Here is a 21,165-nt window from a genome sequence, read left to right as displayed (position 1 = left end):
CCCAGATAGGTAGGCCGGCCTAGATTTCCCTCTCCCCCCCCATTTCTCCTATAAAGAATGCCCAAGAAAAACAAATAATCTACCCCCAAACCATGTCCTCCACATAAGTAGACCCACAGAATGTTCAGACTTCAAAATACCTGTAGCCAAAAAAGAAAAAACATCAAATCCAGTGAGCAATCACATGTGCTCCTTCCATAAGTCTCCACAGTAAGCAAGAACAGTCTGACAAAAACTGCAAGAAAGAGAGAAGAGGGGTCTAGCGGAACAAAATGGGTTTATAACTACCACCAGAAAAAGTAAGGCCCCTGAGTTTGTAGATACTAAAGCATGACCCAGGCATTGACCCAGAAAAGGAGCTTTGATGTACACATGATCTGAAGTGGCTTCATCCAAGTGGCTCTGGAGGAGAAAGGGGCAAAAAGGAAGGGAGTGGCAGACACCCTTTGGCTACTGGGAAGTAAGGGGGAAAAGAAACAAAACAGGAAAACCTAGCATCCTGCAAAACAAAAAGAACAAAACAAAAATCAGAGGACATATAAACCCTCCCTTGAAAACACACACACACACACACACACACACACACACATATTAAGTTGTTAAGGAACTGGATTTGCTGCAGTGACAGAAGAGATTTCCAATGAATTAAGGATCTCATTAGCCACCCAAAATCCACAAAATGAACACATGAAAACTAATCAAGTCTACATAAAATCACCACAAAAAAAATCAACACATCTGAGCAAATGAAACCCACCCTGCCAAAAAAAAACATAAAACAGAAGAAAACCATTAAGAAAACACTCCAAATTGAATTAAATATATTCAAACAAGAATTGGGATATATTAAAAATCACTTTGGCCCTAACTGGTTTGGCTCAGTGGATAGAGCGTCGGCCTGCAGACTGAAGGGTCCCAGGTTCGATTCCGGTCAAGGGCATGTACCTTGGTTGTGGGCACATCCGCAGTAGGAGGTGTGCAGGAGACAGCTGATCGATGTTTCTCTCTCATCGATGTTTCTAACTCTATCCCTCTCCCTTCCTCTCTGTAAAAAACGAATAAAATATTTTTTTAAATCACTTTGAATCAGATATTCAAAATGTACAAAGAAAAATGGGCAAAACATAGTGAAAATTAAAAGAAGGGTAATTAAACTCAGGAAGAAGAGTAAGATAATCATATCAAAAAATAAGGAATAAACACAAGCACCAGAGGAGAGTAAACATAGATGAAAATGTAATAACAGTCATAGAAGAAAAACAAAAAAGAATCAGAAAAATAAAAATATCAAGAAAAAATTTAAAGGGTCAGAGAGGATATAAAAGACAAGAAGGAATAATTTATGTAAAACTGGAGCCTCTGAAGAAGTAAAACAAAACAATCAAGCAGAACTAATATTTAAAAATATAACTGTCCAAACTTGTCTAAAATTGTCCAAAAAGTTTACCAGATATCTGGTTAGTAGGTTTGTTTTTCACAGGGATATTGATGTGAACTGAGGGAGGGAGAGAAAGAGGGAGGGCAGGACAGAGGAAGGGAGGGTGCCTTAGAGTGTTTTGTGGATAAACCCAGATTTCTCACTATCAAAGAAGGTAAACATTAAGAAAAGATGGAAAGTTAGAATAGCATCCGTCAATAAATGCTAAAATCACTGAGTAAAAATATGATGAGAAGTAAGACATCTGCATAGTCTTAAAGTATCTCCCCATATGACACTTATGAAGCACAAGACAAAAAAAATGGTAACTTTACAAAGGAGGAACCCTGGCAGGCACCCCCTCACCCAGTGATCAAAGTCAACAGCACCAGTGATACAAAATATACACATATGTCCCTCCTGATATGATGCATTGGGAAGGACACAATAAATACAACTTCTGTGGTATTTGGGGGGAAAACACACACGCATAACCTAAATTTAATCATAAGAAAACTCAGAACATAAAAAGGAAAGAAAAACTACACCTCTCCTGATTAAAGGAGATATAATAACTACATGCAAAATTTCATCCTGGTTTGGATCCCTGGAACCAGAAAAAGGACATCAGTAGGTAACTGGTGAAATGTAAATAGTCTGTAGACTACATAATATTGTTTTCAGTGTTAATTTCCTGATTTTGATAACTGCATACTAACATTTGGGGAATCGGTATGAGGTCCCTGCAAGAATTTTTGTACTATTTTTGGAACTAGTTTGTAAGTTAAAAGTTAAAACTAAAAAGTCAATAAAACAAAACTTGCCCCAAACCACAAGTAGATGGCAGAGCTGGGGACCATCTGGCTCCGGAGCCCATGCCATCATGCTCCACCTGACCCCAGGACAACTCAACTGTATTAAGGATTATCTCAGGCACCGGAACATTCTGTTCTCAATGTCTCTCACATACTAACTCATTATCGTCACCATCTTTTCATGAGGCATAGAGAAGTTAAGAGATATTTCCAATATTATACATCTAGTAAGTAGTAAGACTACAATCTGACCCCCAAGCCCATGATTTCATGTTCATACCTAATATCCTATAAAACAGATGCTAGAAAATGTAACAATAAGAAATCAAAAGATTCTTTAATATTAAAGATATGATTGTCCAAATTTTTTAAAAATCAATACAGGGTTAGAATTCTAGAATACCTCTCAGAAAATTTTAAAAAAGAAATCAAGGAATGATAAAAGAGAGAAGAGATAAGCAATATAAAGAATCCACCCTGCTAGTCCAAGATAGGCCTAATAGAATTACCTGGAAAAAGAGAGAAAATATAGAGAAGAATATTAGTGAAGAAACAGTATTAAAGGAAATTCCCCAGAGCTCAAGAGAAAGAGGAGAAGGCAAACTGACAGGATCTACTAATTCTAACCAGGACGAATGAAAGAAGATCCAGACCTAGACACATCTATCACTGTGAAATTCAAGGTTACAAGGATAAAAAGGAGAGACTAAAAGCTCCCAGAAAAAAAGAAAGAAAGAAAGAAAGAAAGAAAGAAAGAGAGAGAGAGAGAGAGAGAGAGAGAGAGAGAGAGAGAGAGAGAAAGAGAGAGAGAGAGAGAGAGAGAGAGAGAGAGAGAGAGAAAGAAAGAAAGAAAGAAAGAAAGAAAGAAAGAAAGAAAGAACCAAAATTAAAGTAGGCCACCCACAAATTTTTCAAATATAAAGGCACAATGCAAACATTTCAGATATACAAGGGCTCAGAAAAATTTATTTCCCAAGTACTCCCTCACTTTATTTTTAAAGAAATGTGTTGTAATACATTTATATTTATTCTTTCTTCCTCTGTAATGTAAAGATGTACTCAAACAAAATAAGATTTTAAAAAAAACCACATACATGTATATTTAGAAAATAGTAGCCCAAGTGAGAGAGCAAGGAAGACAAGTCCAAAATTGAGAGCCATGCAGCAAATCAGAGGGCAACCAATTGAAAATGGAGCAAGTAGAAAGACTGATAATAAAAGGGCATTCCACACAATAGACAGTGTGATTGAGAGTTTGAAGGGGAAAATGAGGATATGGTAATGATACATTGTGTAAGAACAAAAAGGAAAAAAAAAGAAAGGCAATGACAAACTCTAGGAGCAAGTAGAAAGACTGATAATAAAAGGGCATTCCACACAATAGACAGTGTGATTGAGAGTTTGAAGGGGAAAATGAGGATATGGTAATGATACATTGTGTAAGAACAAAAAGGAAAAAAAAAGAAAGGCAATGACAAACTCTAGGAAATACAGAAAGCTACACAAGTCATAATCCAAATGTGAAACTAGTCCAAATAGGAACAGAAAATCAGTGGGTTTCATGACGACAAATGAAATGGATTGTAAACAATAAAAAATATATCATAAAGCTAGTAAATGGTTTTTTAAAAAGGCATAAGATTCAACTACTCTGTCTGTGGTCTAGCCACTCTCTGTCTCACTGCTTCACTAATAAACTCTCCTTCGCATTAAACTCTAAAAAAGGCATAAGATTCTTCTCCCTGTTTTTTAAAAAGTATCAGAAACTCAAGAAAAAAAAAAAGGACTATTTCCAAGTTATAATCCACATAGGAAGTAAACCAAAATAGATTTTGAGCAACTGGTGCCATTCAAGAAAGGATTATCCGTCTGAACATCTCTTTCTAGGAGCATGAAATTGACAAGAAAAAAAATTCTATGATGCCTTAATTTAAATTACAGCAGGTCAGTGGGTGGAAAGAAGAGAGGAAAGGCCAATCAGTTAATAGCTGTAGGCCAAAACCCACACAAGACGACTTACATTTCTGAGTGCATGTTGAAAATTAGAATTAACATCCTGGTGGCTATTTCCACAATTATTTAAAGAGGACAGCCAGGCACCACCAACCACTAAGTACCTCGGCTTCTTGCTTACATGTGAACTTTACAGACTTGCCTACCACCAACCCAAAAAGAGCAAACGCTCTTCCTTATGGTCTACGTACTTATCCCAGAACTAGCCCCACTTCACCCTCTCCCACACCCTTTATCTACAGCCAGTGTAAATTCAACTGACATTTTTCTTCCCCAAATTCATTGTGTGAAACAGCCCCTTCAAACCCAGAATGGTGGTCACACTGTCTTCTCCATCTAGCCCTGCTACAAGTGGTGTGGACTGCTTACCTCTAGCACCTGGTCCTTTTTCTGGCTAGTGTGTGGCTCAAGCTGGACTGTGAACATTTTCATTTAACAGAATCATAACACTGGAAACACAGAGAAGGAAACGGCTTCATAGTGAACAGTATCTCCCTACTGATATTAATACAAAAGCTGAACGTGGATGTTCAACAATTGGAATCAACCTACCAACAGAGCAAGAAAAATTTAATTTATCAAATAAAAATGTGATCAACCTTGACAGTGTCAAACTAACACTACAGTCAACCCAAGATGGGAGGTAGAAAGGAGACTAGGGAAGAAAAGGTAGGGGATGGGTGAGAAAGGGAAAGGACATGATTACAGCTTTTCATTAGAAGTGCTTTGATCTACAGGTGTTATTTTGAGTGAAATAAGAATTGTAAGGAGGCAAATTACCAGTGGCAAATGCTACAAAGAGGTCAAGTGAAAAAGAGCTAGATTTGGCTAGAAGGCCCAGTGGGGGATGTGCAGGAGGCAGCTGGTCGATGTTTCTCTCTCATCGATGTTTCTAGCTCTCTATCTCTCTCCCTTCCTCTCTGTAAAAAAATCAATAAAATATATTTAAAAAAAAAAAAAAAGAAGTGCTTTGATCTACAGGTGTTATTTTGAGTATAATAAGAATTGTAAGGAGGCAAATTACCAGTGGCAAATGCTACAAAGAGGTCAAGTGAAAAAGAGCTAGATTTGGCTAGAAGGGGCCATTTCATTAGAATACTGGAATGGAAACCGGAGTGCAGTGGGCTGGGGAATGAAAGGGAAATGAAGACCCACAGAGGACAATTATACCCGGCAGAACTCTAAGGATGGGAGGGAAGAAGAGAGAGGAAGCTAACAAGAGACACTAAAAGGAAAGGGAAGGTTGCTGTTGCTATTTTATGTATATAGAAAAAAGCTTAAGCCTGCTTTTAATTTGATCAAGGTGGAAAAGTGATGACAGGTGATGAAATACAGAGTACAGGGCACGTAATCACCCTTGTCTGGAAGAAAGGATAGCTATTATTTAGAAATAAGAAACGAGGTAGGGGTGGACTGGGGTGGCAGGCAGGAGGCTGGTGAGACCAGCTAACAGCATGGTCAGAGAGAGCTTCTGTCCCCGAATGAAGTGTATTTTGACCATCTCAGTCCTCTGCAAGTTCATTTAGAGAACAATCAGATAGGAGAAATTTTAAAACATAAAAACTAGGTGAGATTAAAGTTGCAGAGCATGCCACGTAAACCTGAGTGATCAACGTTAAAATGTATGTGCCAAAATCAGTACTTTAAATTTGGGGGTAACATCTAATTACACTCTCTGAATTATGAATTATGAGCACTACACTCAGCATCATAACGCTAGAACTACTTTTTTAACTGTGTTCTTTCTTTCTAATTAACCTAAAACAATAGGTCATTTGGCTACCAAATATTACAAATAGAAGTCGATGTTTATGACAAATTTTAGAAATGGACTTTGAGTAACTAGTACTTTTTGAAATGAATATGCAAATTAGCAGAGAAATTGGCTGGCTTTCTTTTAAACTGCGGATGCCTTAGCAAAATTTACCCATGATTTTTGCTTTCTTAAAATTTTTGTTAATGACCTTCCAGTCTAAAGTGGTTCTTTGTCTATGTATTTATGCTGCTGAAAGTGTTGTGTTACTCCATACCAGACCTGCCTTAAGTAATCTGGAGCCTACAGATTTTAATATAATAAAGACATGTGTTTCCTCCAAAGGTTTTATTTTAAATTAAGATATAACTAAAGCCATAATTTTGGGACTGCAAAAATAGGTAACCTTATTTAAAAAAAAAAGGACAGCTAAGGGTATTGTGAAGCAGACTGACCGGTTTAAAAAGTTCTGGAAATAAAACTAAGTCTGTGGTGAAGACAGACACACATGGGTACTGCTAAGGCAGCCCCAGCAGGGAACACCAGCATGCCAGGAGAAGATGGTGGTGAGCTTCAGGGGAAGTACTGATTGAGCAGTTTCCATTGTTCCTGGAACATGATACAATCCGGACTTTAGTGTAACACTGTTCAAACCAGACTGCGGATTGTTTACAATACCCTGGGCAATTTGAAACTTTGTGATTTCAACAGTGGCATCAACTAACTAGAATGTTTGGGGTAATGTGATCACAGTGATTTAGCACATCCCAAATCACAGTGATGTATTCCTGGCGTATTAAACAGGCTACCACCACTGACCCCTTTCATCTCACACATAACTGAAATAATGAACTGCAGTCTCGGAACAACTCTATATTAAAAATTACAAAGAAGGTTTTTAAAGTGGAAATAAAACTTCACTTTCATCATCTCATCAACCCACCTTATTCTATTAGTCTACAACCATTGCCATTCTGCCTCTTCCAGGTTCTGGTAAGCCTTACTCATTGGTCTTACTCTGGCCTTTAGTAGTCTTTTTTAATCACTGCCTGTTTATTTTTTCAGTTGATTTTCTTATTTTTAAGTTACAGTTGACATTTTATAATATTAGTTTCAGGTGTATAACACAGTGGTTAGACATTTATATACCTTACAAACTGTTCCCCCAGATAAGTCTTATACTCACCTGACACCATGTATAATTATTACAATATTATTATGTTCTCTATGCTGTACTTAACATCCCCCTATTTTGTAACTGCCAATTTGTACTTCTTAATCCCTTCACCTTTATCACGCAGCTCCCCAACCCTGCCCACCCATCTGGCAACCATAAGCTTGTTCTCTGTATCTACGAGTTTGTTTTGTTTTGTTTGTTTGTTTTAGATTCCACATATAAGTGAACTCAAACAGTACTTGTCTTTCTCTGTCTGACTTTATTTCCCTTGACCTTTACCTTCTAGGTCCATGTTGTCACAAATAATAAGACTTCATTCTTTTTCATGGCTAATATTCCATATACCACATCTTCTTTATCCATTTGTCTTTTGACTGGAACATTTAATCTATTTATATATAAAGAAATTATAGATAGGTATGTAGTTACTGCCATTTTATTGTTTTAATTATTTTTTATTTTTCATTTTTATTGATTTTAGAGAGAGAGGAAGGGAGAGGGATAGAGAGATAGAAACATCGATGAGAGAGAAATATTGATTAGCTGCCTCATATATGACCCCTACTGAGGATTAAGCCTGCAACCCGGGCATGTGCCCTGACCAGGAATCAAATCAGGGACCTCTTGGTTCATAGGTCGATGCTCAACAGTGAGCCACACCAGCCAGGCTGTTTTAATTGTTTCTGTGGTTCTTTGCTATTCCTCTCTTATTATCTTACACTCTTCTTTTGTATGTTGATGGCTTTCAGTAGTATTGTGTTTGGATTCCTTGTATATCTCTTGTGGATGTTTGCTTTGTGGTTACCATGTGATTCATATGTACCATGCTATGCTTATAGCAGTCTATTTTAAGTTGATGGTTGTTAAATTCAAATACATTCCATAATCACTACCATTTTTACTTATTCCATATTTATGTTTTTGTCATTATTTTTTACTTCTTTTGTGTATACTAGTATGCTTTGAGTATCCCTTAATTTACTGTTGTAATTACACATTATCTTCCTACATTTTTGACCTTTTAACGTTTGCACTAGCTTTAGTGTTGGTTGATCAAGTGCTTTTATTATGTGTGGGCCTTTGTTAGTGAGAATTCTTTTTTCTTTGTGATATTTTCTTATTCATATTTTTTTTCTGCTTCTTAAAAGAACTAGTCAGAAATGAAGAATACAACAACTGAAATGAAGTATACATTAGATGGAATCAACAGCCGATTAGAAGGCGCAGAGGATCAAATCAGATATTTGGAAGGCAAGATAGCAGAAAACATCCAATAAGAAGAAAAGAAAAAAGAATCCAAAAAATGAAGATACCTTAAGTGACCTCTGGGACACCATCAAGTGTAACAACATTCAAATCAAAGGGGTACCAGGAGGAGAATAGAGACAACAAGAAATTGAAATCTTATTTTTAAAAATAATGACAGAAAACTTCCCTGATTTGGTAAAGGAAATAGACACAGAAGTCCAGGAAGCACAGAGTGTCCCAAACAAGAAACTCAAAGAGGTCCACACCAAGACACACTATAAATAAAATGTCAAAGTTTAAAGACAAAGAGAGAATCCTAAAGGCAGCAAAAAGAAAATACTCTTTGTAATACTTTAAGCAATAAAAAAAAAAGAAAAGCAGTTAGTTATCTACAAGGGAGCTCTCAGGAGACTGTCAACTGATTTCTCAGCAGCTACTTTACAGGACAGAAGGGATTGGCACAAAATATTCAAAGTGATAAAAAGCAAGGACCTACAACCAAAATTACTCTTCCCACCAAAACTATCATTTAGAATCAAAGCACAGATAAACAGCTTCCCAGACAAGAAAAAGCTGAAGGAGTTCATCACCACCAAACCAGTATTACAAGAAATGTTAAACGGGACCTTTAAGAATCACTGCCAGTTTGTCATACCCTTTGTGTAGCCTTTGACGCATCTTTCCAGCTAACATTTCTATGCTTTCCTTCTATGTTGATTCACCCATGCTCTGTTTATTATTCTGATTCTCTTTGATCCACATTCTCTCGTCTTGAGCATTTGTCTTGTTGAAATCCAGATCTCACTTCTAAGATTAGCTTTCTTCTCTGCTCTCCTAATGAAATTGCTCTGTACTTTTATATATTAACTGCTTGCCTTGTCTCTCTAAAAAATATTTCCCTCTTTAAGAAATACCAATAGCATTGGTTTCTTTCAAATCTTTGCTTCTACGCTCTTAGAAACATGCTAGTATTACACCCAAACTTTTCATTTTCTATTAGATTCTACTTTCTTAAGACCCACTTGCTACTTCTTTACTCTATGTTAACTCTAGTTCTTGGCTGCTTAAATTGTCCCCTGTGATAGTCTGTCCTTTCTCTTCCAACTTTTCTACTTAATAATTCTGATTATTGAGAAATTTACCAAAATTATACTTCCTTTTTCTTATGTTTTCTAATTTATGTATTCACTGTATGACTGACAGAGCTGCAATTACATATAATCACTAATGTTGTCAACTAAAAAGTTCAGCGCACACTACACAAATATAGACTAAATTTTAAAAAAACTGATTAAATGCTGATTCTGTTTATCAACTTTAAACCTTATAATTCAATGACCCTGCTCAAACTGAACTCTCTCTATGCATAACCAGAAGCATCCATTACTGTCTAAAGAGATACAAAATGATATTAAGAGGGTGGAAAAGGCAGGAGGTATAGGTATAATCCATGCACACAGGTTAAATTACACACGTCCAAGAGTTTTCCCTCATAAAAGTGAACAAGTCTTCTTTAAAGACTTGGGTTTTGCTTCCAAGTTAATGATTTAGTAGGGACTTTTACAGCTAAAATTCAGAAGTTTAAAACCCAGGTTTGATTTTTCAAAGTAAGTCTTAGGCTATAAAACTGAACATTCCCCCAGAATGAATGAAGAGGAAAACTAACACTGAATTTTAGGTTTTAGATGGATCATCCTAACAGACTCCACTTGAATGATAAAACAGGCAAAGGAAGATCCTGTATCAAATCAAGGTGGTGGGAATTGGTACACAGAGGGAATGAGAGCGGGGATTGGGGCAAGGGGAAAAAATCCTATAAAATAAAACCCTAATATGCAAATCGACCTAACGGTGGAACGACCGGTTGCTATGACGCGCATTGACCACCAGGAGGCAGATGCTCAACACAGGAGCTGTCCCCTAGTGGTCAGTGCGCTAGAAGCCAGGCTCACAGCTGGTGAGTGCAGCGGCGGTGGCGGGAGCCTCTCCCACATCCACGGCAACGCTAAGGACCCCTTGGCAGACATCCCCAGAAGGGTCCCGGACTGCGAGAGGACGCAGGCAGGGCTGAGGGACCTCCCCCGATCCCGGTGCACGAATGTTGTGCACTGGGCCTCTATTATAATAATAAAACCAGAAGATGCCTTTATGAACCAATGATGACACGTGCCAAGATCTGAGAAATCTAATTAACTCAACACTCTGCACCTGAGGGAAAAACAAACCCAAACAAAAAGAACTCCAGGGAAGCAACATATTATTCCAGAGAAAACAACACACCATCAAAATAGTGATGCAGTCACAAGGTGACACAATCATCAGTCTTTAGGATCAAAACAAAACGAAGGCTTATACACAGAGTAAAAAAACTTGAAGTTGGAAAAAGTTATAGTGGCACGATAGAAAAAAAATGCCTGTGTAAGTCATCTTTCTACCAGATGGACTTATTACTGCAAATATTCATGGAGAAAGCAAACAGTCAAATCAGTGATGACCCAGAAGACATCTTTCCATTCAGTGGCATTTGGCCTCAATTGCCTCAGGTCTCTTTTCTCCAAAAAAGGAAATTGTATTATTTTAAACAGGTAACAATCTAGAATAGAAAGAGATACTGTAACCTGTCTTTCTAGCCTAAATTTGATTTTCTATTTGTCCTTTAAAACCGTCTTTTCCACTAGCTATGCTACACGGAGGTGAAAGCTTTAAGTCTTAGAAATGATTATCAGTTCACACGGACAGGCTAAAGGCAATCAGAGTATGCTTCTTATAAATGAAGGGTGAGGTTCAAATCTCAAACGTCATTTTATCCTCACTACAGACAATACCTGTGTTGTCCTCAGCAGGGAAAGGATTTATAAGAGTCAGGGGCTAAAAGGGAAAAGCATACAATTCATAGAGATAAGCTTGAACCAATGCAAATTGTACTAGCTGGAAGGGAGTATTTATAAGACGAATTCTTCCAAGCAATTTTGACACCAAATTGAGTTTGGTACATCATGTAACACCGTGGTCGGCAAACCGCGGCTCGCGAGCCACATGCGGCTCTTTGGCCCCTTGAGTGTGGCTCTTCCACAAAATATCACGTGCTGGCGCGCACGTACAGTGTGATTGAAACTTCGTGGCCCATGCGCAGAAGTCAGTATTTTGTGGAAGAGCCGGTATTTTGTGGAAGAGCCACACTCAGGAGGCCAAAGAGCCACATGTGCCTCGCGAGCCGCGGTTTGCCGAGCCGCAGTTTGCCGACCACTGATAACAAATACTTGTTCTCCCTGGGATCACAGGTTTGTTCACCAACAGAGACGGCATGGTGCACATTTGCTTACAACAGGTAAGCTATCAAACACCACACCGCTACGTATAGGAGGCTAAGGCCCCATTTTATGAGAAAACTATGCTTTCTTTCAAAGTAGGAACGTTATACTTTTAGTCAAACAAGCTAATACTTAGTTGTTCACTAAGCCACCTTGATTAACTCTGAAGTGGGCACAGCCCTCAAATGCTCGCCCACTGAATGCCAGATTTTCTTTTCTTCCCTTACCTGATAATGAGCCTGGGCTTGCTGCGCTGAGTTCAAGGTGACATTGCAGAGTTTGCAGTAAAGGGGCTTACACAGATCCTCCAGGGTAGGGTCTTGCTCCCCTGCCTTTGGTAACTCTTCTTCCCCTGCCAGCGGTAGGGAAGCCTCCTGCACAAAAGGCCTCTGTGGTGGATGCTGCAAGGTCCCTGTAGACCTGGCGGCCACTGACATAGGAGGAGAGGATGCGGGCCGCTTAGGCAGAGGCAGCCCGGCGTGTTGCAGGAGGATCATTGGGTAGAAAAGCCTTGGGCATCATCCAATGCACGCGGAGAAGTTACGTCTTCAAACCTGAAGCAAAAGCAAAAGCATACTCACTTAAAAACGTGACATCAGCACTATGACACGTAAATGACCACACCACCTGACCCCTTCCTCTACTTCTCTAACCCTTCTCCGGGACTTGGCCTCATCTAGCAGACTTCCCTTCTGTTAACCCCCACTGACACAATGCTCTTCCACTGAAAACAGGTTTATAGATTTGGCTTGGCTTTGCTTGGCACAGCTCCAACTGTGGTCCCTCTGGCCCTTGAACATTAATAGCACTGCATCCATGACTAATTAAATCTAAAAATCACATGGCTGATATGGACATCAAAGGTCACCTAGTCCAGACCCCTTCCCTCAGGCACACTTACACTTAAACACTCTTGATAATCATGCATGGACAAAATTCCACCAGCTAAGAACCTGAGCAAAAGTCTACTTTCCATCCAAACTAGTCTTTCATCCAAATTACATATAAAAAAAATTATGAAATAAAGAGTCCTTAACACATCTCTAGAACTAGCTAAAATATCAAGGAACTCTGGGAATAACTCAGAGTTACCATGTGACAAAAATAAATGAAAGTGTACCTTCTGGGGGAAAAAGTGTACCTTCTGATCAACTACTAATACTTGAAGAGTTGAGCCAATGATTCCTCGCAGCAGAGGTTGCAGACAGCCTGTAGGGCATGCAGCCACAGATATGCTCTGCTTGGAATATACACTGTTTTGTTTTGCTTTCATTTTTTAAATTGAATTAGTCATCAACAAATCAAGATACTCATGGCTTCTCTCTCTTATTTTTCTTTTTTTTTTTTTTTAGAGGAATGGAGAGAGAGGGAGAAACATTGATGTGAGAGAGGAACATCGGTGGATTGCCACCCAACGGCCCCCAATGAGGATTAAACCCACAACCTGGGTGTGTGCCCTGACTGGGAATCCAACCCGCCACCCTACGGTGCACAAGATGACGCTCCAATCAACTGTGAGCCACACTGGCTAGGGCAGTGGCTTCTCTTGATAAAAGGACAATTTGGCAATACTTGGCACATGGTCCTACCTGGGCAACAACAGCTACTTAGTGCTGAAAGTGCAGTGTCCCTGGCAGCCACGCCTGCCTTCTCCAGGCCACCTCAGCCCCCACTCAGCCAGCTGCCTGTACTCATGTTACTTGCCTGCTTCTCTAGGCCCTTGAATTTAGGACCTCACTTCATATAGCCTTAGACTACATTCATGAGTCCCCTCTGAGAATATTTTCTCTCCCTCTATAGGTAAATTACCTGCACAAAATAATGCATCAAGTAAAGGTGCAATGAAGTAATGGATCACACTACCACAGCCCCAATATAATTCCAGTTCCCCAGTCTTTCCGTTTTCTTTTCCCCTTCTTATTAAATGACTGATAGTCTCTATTCTGTTTCCCTCAGTAAAGGCTCAATATGTTCCAATCCCTCTTCCATTTTATCCATGATTTCTCTTGCCTCCTACCCAGATGGCACCTTCTAATCCTGAGTATCTCAAAATAAACTACAGTATACACTTTGAGTTTCCATGATTCTAACCCAAATTAAAAATCTCTATTTCAAAATTCACTATTCCTTCCACTCTCTCATTATTATTAAAAATCTCCTTTCTTGGTCAATAGAATATGGCTAATTTAAACTGCTGAAATTTGCCAGCTGCAATAGAAATATGTACATTTTATGACAATGACAGATCTACGAAAATTAACTAAGTTTCGAAAAGTTAAAAAGTCTCCATTAGCATATTTAATAAGTATGCACATGTGGAAACTGCAATCAAGTAACAACCTTTTACTAAAGTCAGGGTCTTGGAGCAGCAAAGAATATCAATGCAATGGGGAAAGAATGTACTTAGGAGTGAAGTACATAAATTATTAGTCATAGTATTTAACAATATTTCTCATTAATCATAACATTTAAAAAACAATAATGCTATTTTATTCTTAAGCAGAAATATGCTGTCCATATCTCTGGGAACATAAAGAAAGGCAATACAGCCCTGGCTGGTTTTGTTCAGTGGATACAGTGTCAGCCCACAGACTGAAGGGTCCCGGGTTCGATTCTGGTCAAGGGCATGTACCTTGGCTGCAAGCTCAATCCCCAGCCCCCGCCTGGGTGCCTGCAGGAGGCAATCAACCGATGTCTTTCTCACATCGGTGTTTCTCTCAGTCTCTCCCCCTTCCTCCCATTCTCTCTAAAAATAATCAATGGAAAAATATCCTCGGGTAAGGATTACCAAAAAAAAGAAAAGCAATATAGATTTAGAACACTTAAAAAGTCAGGTTCTCTAGAATCATATTATTCCTCTTAATTAAATCTAGGAAAGACATTCAGAAAGCAAAGATAAGATATATGGGCACTTTTAAAAGGAAAACTAAAGGACAAAGACCTCTTTTTCAACAAGGTTAACTACCTAATTATAATTCATGATATTAAAAGACTACACATACTACGTGTACAGAGACACGGTAATACCAAATTGCCACAAACAAGTTGCCAGTTCAGAAGAGAAATGGTGAAGGAGGGTGTCAAAACATCTGGATAAAGGAAATCAGCAAAATAAACGGAAAAGCAAATGCTATAAATTGTTTAGACATGCCTGGACTAGTTTTATGGAAGCTCACTCCCACTTGAGGAAATCTGGGCACAAGTCTCCCCTAGTTGCCTGCAGATTTCCATCAAAGGCCCTTCTCAAAGCACAGAAGTACAAGAGACCTGTTTCCAGAGCTGATAAAATCTCCCGAATTAAATGCTCACCAAGTATACTAGCAGACTTACCCATTATCGAATTTTATCTTTATAAGGTTTAAAGAATAGCTATTATTTAACCAAAATAATTTCTTGTAATAGTCAACAATCAAAATGATGTCAACTTCCAAACAGAATGCATGACAATTACATCAAGTGTTACTACATTGGCAAATGAAAATTAGCATAAAGTATAAATCTAAAAGAAATACAATCAAGCCTTCGGTGAAAGCATGAATGGTGGGTTACAGAGAGACCAAAGCGATGTGACTCAGATGCATTAACCTACTGCATGCGATTAAAAGAAACCAACTTGATGGCTGATGTAAATAAAATATTCCTCAGATCATAAAAGCCATTCAATGTGACGCTTAAGGTGGCATAAACGAAGGATTTATGGTAGTTAATGTCCTGGTTTGGAAGGGGGTATAGGGACAATAAAGAAAATCAAAGCTTCCCGGTGGACCCAGTTTACAGAAGGAGAATGAATGATCATATAATAGTTCTCATGACTGGACTGGGGCCTACTCTTCACAGACTGTTTCCAAGCTAACCACTTATTGTTTGGAGAAAGCTGCAGAGGCAAGACCACAGTATAAAGGAACAGGTTCCTGGCACCTCCGCAAACTAGGAAAGTCTCTAATTGGGAATTCTGGATACGAGGGAAAGACGGTGAGCATTCTTTGGAGGTCAGCAGAACGCAGCCAGGGCTGGGAGAGAAACAGAAAAATAATCAGCGGAGGCAAGGTACATCCTATTAGAAAGCCTCCAAAGAACGCAAGAACCTGGGGGAGAAGAGGCCTTGGTGGACTGGCGGACGTTCGCCAGTCTCAGCAGTGACGGTGCCTCATCCTAGGGCCCCGTTGGCATATTTGAGTCAAAGCTACTGATGCCTCAGCATCGCCCACATAGACCTTCCATCCCCACCGTGCATGCAGGCACCCGAGCGCGCACACGCACCTCGATCCCTTAAGGATGCCATCACGAAAGATGGAATCCCGGTCTCCCACGAGGCGGGGGCCGGCGCGAGAGCCAGGCGGCTGCACGCCCGGCTCGTCCAAACAGAGCACGTGAGAGGCTCCAAAACAACCCGATCAATAAACGCAGCGCACGCCTCTCCCGCGGAGGGCAGGTGGAGAGCCCGCAGCCCCCAGGACCCCGAGTCCCCCGGCTCCCGGGGTCGCCCGGATCGCCCGCACTCACCGGAACCGCGGGACGCGCCGGGCGTCTGGGCGCCGCGTCCGCCCGGGTCGCCCGCCGCCGTCCCCCCTGCGCGCCCGGCCGGCCAGGCGCAACCCCGCCTCCCGCGGCGCAACTTTCCCAGCTGGCCCCGCCGAGCCCTCTCCGCAGCTGAGGGCTGACTCAAAAGTCAGTCCAACCGGACCCACAGGGAAACAGCTGCAGGAAGTGACTGCGGAACCGGGAGGCGGCGGAGGAGGAGACTGAAGGCGCCGGCCCGGCGTCGCCACTGCGCATGTGCCTGGCGGAGCGCGGCGGCGGCGGCGGCGGCGGCGGCGGCGGCGGCGGCTCCAGACACCGAGGCGTGCGGGGTGAGAGGTGGACCGGTGCACCCGGGAGCCCTGGGCGGGGATGGGGACCAAGGCGGGAGTCAGAAGGAGCAAGCCCCACCGTCGGTCTCAGCGAACAGGTCCTGAGAGATGCTCATCATAGACCCTGGAAAGTTGGTTCAGACCAGAAGCCCGGGCACAGCTTGTGCACCGTTCATCCACTGTCATTGAGATGCTAAGCGCTTTCATTCCAGCTGCGCCCTCAGTCTGGGGGCTGCGGGCTAAAGCTGCTAAAGGTCCAGGACCCGTTAAACTACAACAACAGAACCTTTAAACTGCACTTCTCCCCAGGATGGAGGAGGAGGAGCGTGGCTGCGGACTCAGTGGTCCCAATCACACATAAGCGCGCGCACGCGCGCGCGCGCGCGCACACACACACACACACACACACACACACACACACACACAAACACACTTGCCCTATCCCCTACACTAGCATGGGCAAGAAATATGAAGACTTTCTCCTGACCCCTGGAGCCTAGTCTGCAAGACAGGAAAAGCCAGTAAGAGATTGGCTAACGCTAGAATGTCACATGTTCTCATAGTCAACTTTGACGCCTTCAGGATTGATACTGAGAGATAAGCTGAGGAAATTCTAGCTCTAAAATTCGAATAATTTGTAAATTATCTCATAGGAAGATTTGCTGGGGGGTGGAGAGGGGATTATTGTGGTAAAATGTAATTCACCATTATCATTTTAAGTGTATAGTTCAGTGTCAGTAAGTATGTTTACTGCGTTGGGTGCTTATTTTTTAATCATTAGTAAAAATGTCAAGGAGATCTAAGTATAGCAAGAAAGACCCTAGTAATAGGCAAACTACTGCAGGAAATGAAGGCTGTTTCTTTGGCTGCAACACCCCATCCTGTACGACTACCCACAAACCAGATTGACTTTTCCAGAAATGACTTCATAAACACAGTGAGTGTTTAGCAACCATACACACCCAGCTAGTGTCCACAGGCCATCTGGGGAGAGTAATCCATCGTGCCTAGATAAAAAACAAAATTTTTCTCAACTGATTCTCCAACTGTTTATATATACAGACTTTATGTATCAAAATTAAAAATGGCCACATTGTTTTTTAAAAAAAATAAATGCAGCTCAGCTGGAGTGGCTCAGTGATTGAGCGCCAACCTATGAACCAGGAGGTCATGGTGCGATTTCCAGGGGGGACATGCCCAGGTTGCTGGCTCAATCCCCAGTGGGGCGTGTAGGAGGCAACCGATCAATGATTCTCTCTCATCATTGATGTTTCTATCTCTCCCTCTCCGTTCCTCTCTAAAATCAATGAAAACATATTTTTTAAAAATAAAAATAAATAAATGCTGTTGAAATCTACTCTCCCACCCTTTTTCTGTCTTTAGCCACTTCACAGTCCACACGCTTTAACTAGGACCACAAATGGGCTTGCCTTTCCAACCTGACCTCCCATCAGTCTCTTAGACATTGAACAGAACAGTCACATTTACTTATGGAGCTGCGTCCATGCCAGTCACTTACCTGCCTTTGTGAGTTAGATCCATCTGCAGCAAAAGGCTCTCTCCCCCATCCCTGCATTTTCAAATCCCATCTATCTTCCTGGATGATGCCTATAAACTCCTGCGCTGTAGGAAGGATACATGTCTTGGAGTTTTCAAATTTTATCTTTCATTGTTTTATGCCATTTTGTATGTTAGTATAAAAATCTGAAATATTAACTGAGCCCCCCCACCCGATAGCTCTGCATGCACACACATACACATTCCCATGTCCTCTGCCCCTAGTCTTTTCCTCCCAGAGAGCTAGGGCATGTCCTCCCCTGCCTCGGGGAGAAAGGAGAATGCAGTTCTCAAAGGTTTGTTTAGTAGACATATGGAGCTCATGGCAGTGACAGCAGTTCGTAAGTCAGACATTTTGGTTTGGGATAGCTGACTTCATGAGTTTGGCTCCTAAAGAGCCGAAAGAAAAAAGCAATTAGACCACAAACAATGTATTAGTTCATTTTGCTGTAAAAGCAAACAACTCTAAAATCTCAATGGCTTATGGCCATGAAGGTTTATTTCTTGCTTGGATCTCATGCTATGGGGCAGCTCATGGGTCTTCTTATTCCAGGTCCAAGACTGAAGAAGCAGACGCTATATGTGACTTGACAATTCTCATGGCAGATGGGAAGAGCCAGAGAACTGTGGGAAATGTGAGGACTGCAAGATGCTTCTCCAATGTGTCATGGCATGCCCACTCAAATCCCATTCACCAAAGCCTTTCATATGTCAAACCCCAAGTCAGTGGAGAACTCTACTGCCTCTGTCGTCAAATCACATGGCAGTGAGCTTGGATTATAATGTTTCTTATAGGGTGGTGATGGTGGTGGTGGGGTTAATTGTAAAAAAATAATGTAATCTGCCACAAACACAGGGGAACCAATTTTCTCACTCTAGAGGTATTGGCATGTATCCCCAAGAAGAGCCTTGTACCTCCCCCATCTCCAGTCCCTGGGATTAGCTTCTTTTGAAAAACCTATGGAGATAGAAATTTTAGAACCCCATATGTGTTTTAAGATCTGAAGACAGAGTCCAGCTAAGGAGGCTTAGTGGTTGAGCATTGACCCATGCACCAAGAGGTCAAGGTTTGATTCTTGGTCAGGGCACATGCCCGGGTTTCGGGCTCCATCCGCAGTAGGGGATGTACAGAAGGCAACTGATTGATGTTTCTCTCTCATCAATGTTTCTATCTCTCTCTCCCTCTCCCTGCCTCTCTAAAAATCAATAAAAATAAAAGATCTGAAGACAGAGATCTAAGCTCTATCCCTAGGGTGACTAGGGAATCAGAAAAGCAACTAAGGTCCTAAGGTTTCTCTCTAATAAGCTAACAGAGAATAGAATCTATATATATAAAAGCCTAAGCGACCGTTACGACCGGACGACCAGCTGGTAGCTATGACACACACTGACCACCAGGGAGCAGATGCTCAACGCAGGAGCTGCCCCCGGTGGTCAGTGCGCTTTCACAGCCAACCTCCCGCAGCTGGCCAACCTCCCGCGGTCCCTTCCCCCTGCTGGCCGGCCAACCATTACCAGCCAGGCCAAGGGACCCCACCCGTGCATGAATTTGTGCACTGGGCCTCTAGTGTTTACATAAAATATTTGGGCATGAAGAGCCAGAGGAATATGCCCAAACCTGTCCAAGATTTAGTATTTATGGCATTAAAGACCATTCAAAGGGGCTGAGAGAGGACTATAGAGGGTTGAAAGGCCTAGACATGAGAATAAGGAAGGACAGAGCTGAGTACATAGGTCAGTGATCCAAACACAATGGAAAATTGAATGTTAACTTCCAAGGCCAAAGCCAAGGGTTTTTGCATCTGAGAACTGGATATCTCCCTGCACCTGCCTCCCCACCTCACCCTACCCTAACCCCACCCTAAAGGATTTAGAAGATACCCTCTAAAGAACAGGGGAGTCATGATAAAGTGATTATGTTTAAACCAGAATTGATTTGGGGACAGGAGAGATTTGTGGGTAACAGAAGTGCATGTGGAATTGGCTAAATTAAATTTTCTGTCCTTAGGAAAAATAGGATCTCCACATTCAGACTTATTTCAGTTATTTTTTAAAATATTTTATGACTTGATATGGCATATATTACTAATATATTTGTACCAAATAAATGGATGAATGAATAAATGAATGAATGAGGTATTTCTGTTTCCTCCCCCTTTATAGTGGGGATTATAGTGCCTGACAGTTGTACTTCATGGAAATGTTGTCTCTTTGGTATAACTATTATGTGGGAAACTGTGAATTTATCAGGAGGAAACTCTCATGTTAAAACAAACATAAAACAAACATAATTATTTCTTATTCTGCTAGATCCCATACTGAGAAAATCAACATTTTGTATTAGATTATTTATTTACTAAGATGATAGTTCTAACACATTTTTGGTGGCATGCTTGAGCCTTTGGGTAATCTGGACCAGACATCTTTATGCTGTCCCCAACATCAGATAAAAAAGGAAGTACTCATCCATCTCCATAGACTGATACAATTTGCCAGGTCAGATCCCCTCTGGAATGTAAATTTCCATCATCCTTTGAGACACTATATTCTTTACTCTTATACACAGGCCATGACACATTACATCTTCCAGATCTACTTCTTTCTTTAAATAATCATTGTAGCGTGGCTGGAAAGAAAATACTATAAAAATTTAATACTGTAAATTGTCTCTCTCTCTCTGCTCTTCAACACAATCCTTCTTTTACAATCAAAGCAATACAATACAACAAAAATCTCAAATTAAGCAAAATAACCTCTCAGGCATTTTAGTAGCATTCTAACACTTTTTAACTTAAAAATAAAACATAGAGGAATAGTAGAAAGAGTGGCATGATTTTCCTGAGTCCCCTGATTTAAAAAAGTAGACAAAGTTGCTAGCAAAACCAAAAGTCTATAGACAGCTACTCCAATGAAGTACCCCCCACACTCCAAGCTATAATTGATGATAGAGATAATCCATCAAGAGCTACAAGAGTTGTGTAGCATCAGCAAGAAAAAGCAGAGGGAAAACACAACAGGGCTTCG

The 21,165-nt window shown here is 40.8% G+C and overlaps 1 protein-coding gene across 5 annotated transcripts in view; it reads right to left on the bottom strand.

Moving 5' to 3' along the window:
- The window catches only part of ZMAT3 (zinc finger matrin-type 3), a 33,358-nt gene extending 16,908 nt beyond the window's left edge, over positions 1-16,450 (bottom strand). For 2 of the 5 annotated variants that reach the window (XM_014452341.2, XM_023750663.1), the window contains exons 1-2: positions 16,238-16,450; positions 11,962-12,288 (exon numbers count right to left, since the gene is read on the bottom strand). In XM_014452341.2, the coding sequence (XP_014307827.1) occupies positions 11,962-12,231 (270 nt within the window). In that variant the 5' untranslated portion in view covers positions 12,232-12,288; positions 16,238-16,450. Of the gene's footprint in view, positions 1-11,961; positions 12,289-12,896; positions 12,921-15,994; positions 16,049-16,237 lie in introns of those variants that run through there. The other 3 variants (XM_006084903.3, XM_006084904.3, XM_023750661.1) reach the window with 3 other exon arrangements.
- Between the last annotated feature and the right edge of the window lie 4,715 nt (positions 16,451-21,165).

This window comes from Myotis lucifugus, unplaced genomic scaffold, assembly GCF_000147115.1.
Source record: "Myotis lucifugus unplaced genomic scaffold, Myoluc2.0 scaffold_14, whole genome shotgun sequence".
NCBI classification, from domain to species: domain Eukaryota; kingdom Metazoa; phylum Chordata; class Mammalia; order Chiroptera; family Vespertilionidae; genus Myotis; species Myotis lucifugus.
This window is presented reverse-complemented; position numbering and strand designations above follow the sequence as displayed.